The sequence below is a fragment of the Protopterus annectens genome, chromosome 7.part1 (assembly GCF_019279795.1).
Source record: "Protopterus annectens isolate FY-2018-M chromosome 7.part1, PAN1.0, whole genome shotgun sequence".
In the NCBI taxonomy this organism is placed as follows: domain Eukaryota; kingdom Metazoa; phylum Chordata; order Ceratodontiformes; family Protopteridae; genus Protopterus; species Protopterus annectens.
In genome coordinates this window covers 5,990,924-5,998,423 of record NC_056740.1, presented here as the reverse complement: position 1 = coordinate 5,998,423, position 7,500 = coordinate 5,990,924, and the positions used below count along the sequence as shown (strand labels likewise).

At 38.0% G+C, this 7,500-nt stretch overlaps 1 protein-coding gene across 3 annotated transcripts in view; it reads left to right on the top strand.

Annotated features, from left to right (window-relative positions):
• The window catches only part of CELSR3 (cadherin EGF LAG seven-pass G-type receptor 3), a 1,979,827-nt gene that overhangs the window by 1,462,624 nt on the left and 509,703 nt on the right, over nt 1-7,500 (top strand). For all 3 annotated transcript variants that reach the window (XM_044078523.1, XM_044078522.1, XM_044078524.1), the window contains exon 12: nt 3,850-4,018. In XM_044078523.1, the coding sequence (XP_043934458.1) occupies nt 3,850-4,018 (169 nt within the window). The remainder of the gene's footprint in view (nt 1-3,849; nt 4,019-7,500) is intronic.

Genomic DNA, 7,500 nt, shown 5'->3' with positions numbered 1-7,500 from the left:
ACTGTGTAGTGCAAACGTGTGACTAGTTTATGTGTAAATTAGTCATACTGCAACAACAAAGAGTGGGAACATACCTGATATATGCATAACACTTCTGCAGTAGACTATGGAGTGAGACAGAACACGTAAACATGCAGATCAGTGCCAAACGTTTTTATAAGTAATAGCATTTTTTCTGTAGAAAGAATTGTGCTGTGATACATCACTGGAGAAATCATTGAGATGAACTCATTCCCAAGACTTGGAAGCAGATAGAGGACTTTATTTATTCTTTTTTTATTTCACAGTTTGATAACTGGGTCAGTGAACTGGTACAGAGACCCTTTTCGGTCACAAACCAGGTACAAAAGATACAGAGTAAGGAAGCATACAGCAATTATTTATACAAAACTGCAATATATCATTAAGGAGATAACAACCTTAACGCACTACAGGAGTCCCTTATGTTAGAATGCGGACTAATGGATTGTTATTTCAGATTTATCAGTATTTACTTAAATTTGTAACATTGATAAGGTTTGGTAAAATTTGGTCATAGTTAAAGTTTAAATAGTACCATAGAAGCATGCAGTTTCTTGGAAACTGATTTTTTTAAGTGGTTTCTTGAATGCATCTAATTTTTTCTTACATTTTACTACAGGTGATAGATTGTTCCATAGTGCTGGTACTAGTCTGGAGAATGCTTTTTCACCAATAGCCAATTTGTAGCATGGTCGGGATAGGGTAATATAGGGTTTGTGGCTGCCTCCCAAGGTGTGAATTTGTTCCCTAAGTGATAGTTTGTTTCTCAAAGGAGAGCAGTAGCCATATGCAGTAACCTAAATAGAGGTTTACCAAGAAGAAAAGTAGCTTTATTGGTAGCATGGAGCCATTGAACCTTCTGTAATATGCTACAGTGATGTGAGTTTTGTTGGACAGGTAATGCAAAATTACATGTCTTATTCAGTGCAGTTTACAGCTTTGGGGTGATTATGGTGGAATGTAAAGTAGTTAGTGGTAAGGCATATTCCAATGTAGGCTACAGAACATTTTTGGCTATGGATATACTAGCAGAAGGGGTGAGGAGGTGAGATACATAATAGCATAGTTTTAGTTGGAATAAAACTTTGGTGGTTATGTTTTCAGTCTGAACTTTAACTGGTTAGTCCTAGATATTTGTTACATTAGGAATGAAATTCCCTTTAGGATCATTGATCCTAAGTACTGGTAAAGTTTTGAATTTTTGTGGGTTTTTTGGGCACATTAGAGCATGTGAAAATAAAAAAAGGAGAGTTAGATTAGTACTTGAGTGTTGCTTAATACTGAAATGGACAACAAATATGAGCAGAGAAGCAGGTTACTTCTTACTGCTTACCCAGCTCTATATAAAACTAACAAACCAATCCATACTTATGTATTTATTATATACTAACAAAACTCATGGGAAAATAAATGAGAGCTAAAGAGTGACATAATGGTTGCCCTCTGATTACATTTTTTATTGCATAAATTTCCTGGTGTGGTTAATATTGCTAGAGTTGTTTTTGAATTAAGAAGATAATTAAATCATTGGTAAAAGTCTGTACAAAGGTCCCTTACTACTAACTAGATGTTTTAAAATGTGTTCATTTTTTTATGTGATAAAGTAAAAAGCTATCTTTTTTCTGGTTTGTTGTTACAATTTATAAGTGTTACTGCTGTGGTTCTATGATTCTGAATGCATTGAGGTTGAGAGGTGGGGAGGAAAGCAATCATGTTTTCACAGGAGACTGGAGACAGAAATGGAATGAAGGCAGGAATGAAATGAGGAAAGTAAAGGTGAGTATATGGGTGATGGAGTGAGAGATTTTTGCTATAAAATAATTCAATTGATCTGAGAATCTGATCATAGCAAGATAATCAAAATAGCATTGTTATCACTTTTAATGATGAGAGTTTGGACTCTGATTCAGTCAGATTTGAAAATGAACTGTTTTCTAGAAGTTATTAATATAATTGACATGCTGATGGAATTTGGGGAAAAAATGCATTTTGGGCTTGCATCAGGCATTACAAAGCCAGAAGTTTAAAATGTATTCACCAAGAGTGAGGAAGATGCTCTAGAATTTCCATATAACTTCTCTTGTGCTGAAGCAAGTGGAAAAATGCTGATAATTAAATTGTGTGATATACCCTAGTATATTAATCAGAGATTTCTAATTAATGCATTCATCCCAGTATAACTGCCACTTATTTATTTAGTGTATATCCTTAATAAAAAAAATCATTATATCTGAAGGCTTCAGTTGGCTTTCTATTAATATATCATACGTGCTTTGTTCTGCACATCAATATCTTCTTGATGTCTTGCTACTACCTTTTTAATTTCATTTTTATGTTTGAAGCTGGGCCATTTTGTTTCTTTATTTTGTGAAAAAATGGCAACCTTTAGAAAAGAATTATACATTGCAGGTAGTATTGCATTTGCCTAAATATATCTTGTTGGGGAATAAGGCATTTCCTTGTAAATGGACTTGACAAAAGTGAAGACAGAATAAGGAGAGGTGTAAAGTCATAACTGCATGCAAAAGCATTTGTATCTTGCACCAGTCCTGAGAAATCAAAGGTGTGAAGGGACCATTAATGAAAGATCTTTAGAAGATTAAAATACATTGTGAACTGAAAAGAAATTACGCAGTCATCCTATGGGGCATATGGCGGGGTGCCAGAAGGGAAATGTAGTGAAGATGAGAGGATTGAGTTTAATTCAATGGAAACAGTCAATAGTATGCACTCAGACTGGCTTCTAATACCATAATAATGCTTAACACCAGTGAAGAAGATCTCCTTAACATTGTTTAATAAAGCTAATTTCTGTTATGGCATTTTCAGCTCATTGCAGCAAATGAGTGATTACATGCCATGCAGTGTTAACGGCGCCATGTGAAGGAAACTGACTGATGTAGAGCCTACAGTTTTGAAATGCCTCCAGTTGTTTCAAAAGTCATCATTATGAAAGCATTGTATAATTACTGACTGCATATGTCATGCATAATGGCTTTCAGTAGCGACTCATCTGTTGGGGAGCCTTTGTTGCAGACCAAGAGTTTGGATTAATTTGGTTTGGGTTTGAAGCAGAGACTAAAGCAGGGCCTGTTATGACATCTTTTACTGGTGCTGTTGTTTGGATAAGAAACATTGGCAGTGCATTGTTCAGTATGTTGGGGATAGGTTATGATAGCGCACATAAGGGCTGAGTTGCCAGGGCAGCTACTTTGTATGTCCACTTGTTACACATACATCACTTGCTACTTACATTAACTCAAGGGGTAGTGGAAACCTAACAAAATATGACTGAGTAGAAGTGGGATAGGGTCCTAACAAAACTGTGTTTAGGGGAGAGAGGGTCTTAACAAGTGTTTTGCTGGAGAACCTATGAGTCATACTACAGCCCTGCTTTCTATAAATATAGTCATGACTGTACCTCTTCACAGTGCACAACCAGACTGTCATCTTGTCCTGTCTATGACCCTCACTTTCCAAGACAGATACAGGCTATTCCCTTATAAAGGACTTTCAGTACTCTGGGAACTCTTAGCATCATAGCAGCTAAGTATGGTAAAAATGTTACCTCTTCAGCAATGTGCAGATCAGTCTGAATTTGTAGAAATTAACTTTGGCGACAAATATTTTAAAAGAACAATGTGAACTCTGTAGATATATGTAATAAAACAAATACACATTTTCTTTGAACTACAGTTGGAGGAGTATTAACAGTACTGCTTCAAATGTTTGTGTAAGTCCCAGTCACTTAAGCAGTCAGTCAGTGTCTATACAAATAGTCACAACACAGAAAGACTAATGACTAATTCTCTGCAATAAAATTCACAGGGAGTGCGTTTAGGTGACACATTCAGTGGAATGTCAATGGGAAAACCCAGTCGGATTCTGAATGTGGAGCCAGGCTGCAGTGTACCCGGTTCCTGTGACCCCACCCCTTGTCCAGCAAACAGCCAGTGTAAGGATGAGTGGCAGAGCTATACATGTGTCTGTGATCCAGGTAAGAAAATATTTCTGTTTAATTTCTTGTTCTGTTGGCTTGTCATTTTTTTTTTCTCAGAGCAACTGAAATGTGATGTTCTGATATGATCTGTTTCCATATTTTGGGAGTCATTGAACAGTTGCAAACCTTTTCTCTTTTATATTTTTTCTTCATTAGATGCTTTTTATTTATGTTGTATTTGACCTGTGGCCTCCAGTGACAACAGCTACATTTCTTTTTAAAACAGTAACTCAAGCTTTAGAGTATGCCATTTTATAATTAAACACAGATTTCACTGGATTAGTGTTCTTATGCCTGATCAAATTATTATTTCTACTCATGTAAAGCTGGTGCTACTGCTTCTTGAGTGACACAAAAATACAGAAAAGACTACAGTCCCTAACCTACATTCATAGGGTCATAGGTGTGTACTAGGCTAATGGCCCTGGTGCCTTTACAACTTAGCCCATAGAAGTGCCCTGGCATTGTGCCACCCATCATTAGTTCCCAGTGCCCCTATCAAGTAGAGCCACTGGAGTGATCCCCAGGGTGAACTTTCTATTACCCATCCACTCATCAAGATTTCTCTTGAAGAGAGTTAGTGAGGTGCTCTGCTTGACGTGTATGGGAAGTCTATTCCAGAGCATGGGCAGTCTCTGGGTTATGAACCTGTCCCTCCAGCATGTTCTGTTGATTGCGGTAATGAGGTTGAGGTCTCTGGAGCGTGTGGTGCGGAGGGATTGGGATTTCTTTAGATGTAGCTTTTCTAACAGAGCTGGATCAGACATGGCTTTGTAAGTCAAGCAGAGATCGCCTCTAAGTAAGTGATATGAAACAGAGAATAGCTGGAGTCTTTTGAGTCTGTCCGTGTAGAACATCTGTTTAATGCCTACGATCCTCTTCATGAGGTACTTCTGTGGCCTCTCCAGCTGTTGCAAGTGTCTAGTGAGGTACATGCCAAATGGAGCATTATACTCGATAATTGGTCTAATGAGGGAAGAGTAGAGAGAGATGATGACATCTTTCTTTCTGGATGCAAAACCCTTGGTAATGAGATTTGCCACATAGAAGGACTTTCTAACCACAGTGGCAATGTTGTGGTCGAAGGAAAGGTTGCTGTCAACCTGCATCCCCAGATCTCTTATAACGCCTTCAGTGTTCAGTGGGCTCCCATCGATGTGGTAATTAGTGGGAACTGAGTTTTTACCAAAGGGAAATATCAACACATTTTTTGGTGTTAAGCTTGAGGCCATGGTTTCGACACCAGACTGAGAATCTAGCACCACAGGATGAGATATGTTCAGTTCTTGATGAAGTTAAAATTAGTGAGTGATGCCTATTTTAAGTTGAAGTTTTAATTTTCTTTTAATCAGAAGGCTTTAGACTGTGTCAGTCTTGGCCTCAAACTCACAGATAAACGTCATCTTCTTTGTTCTTATGGAAATAAAAGTTTTCTATTAGTGCAAAGGTATTACATGCTAAAACTGGAGGAAAAAGCTAATAACTGGGGCACTAGATTTCAAGATTTTATCTGAAGATATATGTATACCTAACTTAAAACTGCAGGTCAGCATGACAAATCTTTATAGAGCTGTGAAAGTGATTCAGCATTCAGTGGGAGATGTGTTACCTTAGGGACCCAGAACAAGAAGGAAACAAAGTCCAGAGCCATGTTAATGTTTATCAGTGGAAGTTTCCATGTCATTTCATTAGCACTATAATGGGTCAAACTTGGGACATCCAGACAGAATGACCCAGCAGAACTAATTATATCTGCAGAATATGCTAAACAGTCTTTACCCTGGCAAACTCAGTGACATGGACAGCTTCATGGCTTGATGCTCATGCAACTCTGTGTCACTGTATCAGGCTAAAAAAAAAAACGAGTTCTGATCAATGATGGCAGCCAGAGACAGGAGCCCTGTTGAGCAGTGACACTCCCTCTTTATCATAAAAATTCTTGTGTGGGTGAAACATCTTGTAATTGTTTTATTTGACTAAAATGATATGGGAAACTGTCTAAAACTGAACTCTATGTCAGCATTTAAGAGAAAATGAAAGCATTTCCCATGTTTCAAGCTTTCTAATCTAGGCATATAAAGTAACTTCCTTGCATGTGTAAACATTTGTAGTATAGTGTTTCGTGCCACAGTCAGGGCAGACAACATTCATATTCTCTGATTTTGAAATGTGTGTGTGTGTGTGTGTGTGTGTGTGTGTGTGTGTGTGTGTGTGTGTGTGTGTGCGTGTGCATGTGTGCGTGTATGCACACACATGTGTAAATGACCAGCTAAGTTCATGGCCTAGTCCATGTGCTTGCTGATAATTATTCTTTGTGGCTCATAAATAAGCAGTGTTAGTCTGAGTGGTCAGTCTCTGAGGAGGTGACTAGATTTTCCTCTTCTGAAAACTCTGAGCAGACATTTGTTGTAGATTTATACTTCCTGGTGCTACACATTATAATGTGACACACTAGAAACAGGAGAGCACACCCAGCAACATGTTCTTTATTTTCCTGCGACTCACAAAATTTCTGATCTCATCAATACCATATGTTGTTGGAAAGTTCCAGTAGTCAGTCTCAACAAAACAAAAGTCATTTAAGTGTCCCTGTGGAAATCAGATCACTGGACAGGACCCACATGGATGTTATCTGTCTTGCCTGGAGGATGACCACACTGTAAATCAGAAGACAATTTTCTGAGTTTGCCCTAACTTGAAGACCCAGCACAGTGAAATTATAAGTTCTTGTCATAGTGTTGGGCATCCATGTCTTAGAATTCTTCATTTGTCCCCCTATCAAAATTCTGCTGCTAGACCAGACAGTCCTTATAGACCTCTTGGACCAGACCAAAAGTCTACTCTTTGAAGGTGGGGCATAGATCTTGTTCTTTATTAAAAAAGTAGATGGAGAGTTTGTTCCCTAATTTTCCTTATTTTGAATATTTTCTAGGAGTGGAATTTTATGCCATTCTTGATCGCAATGACTTCAGTGAGCATTAAGTATTATGATGATTCATATGAGTGTTGTGCTCTTAACTGATATGATGGACAGCCTTGATGTACATTTGAATTTGGAAGCCTGACAGGAAATTCCTTCATATTGCTTGGGCTAACATCACTTCATTAGAGCCAGTTATTCTGTTTTCTGCACATACTGTACTTACTAAGATTCTAGCTGCAGTGACCAACCTCTTAAAGGAGAAGGATATACTGATGCTACCCTGATTAGATGATCGGCTTCTGAAGGCTCCAATAACACACTGTTTGGCAGCATCCCCTTCCAATGCTTTATGGACCTCTAATTATATATATCAGCAGTGAGATCACAAACCAGTGGGGAAAAGGCAAAATCCCACACTCTGCTGTCTAGTGATCCTACAGAACAAATGATGCCATCCTGCAATGAACCAGAAGTTTGACAAAACAATTCTCTTAATTAAACATTCAAGTAACGAAGATATGATGGACCACACTGAACCTGATATCCATACATTTTC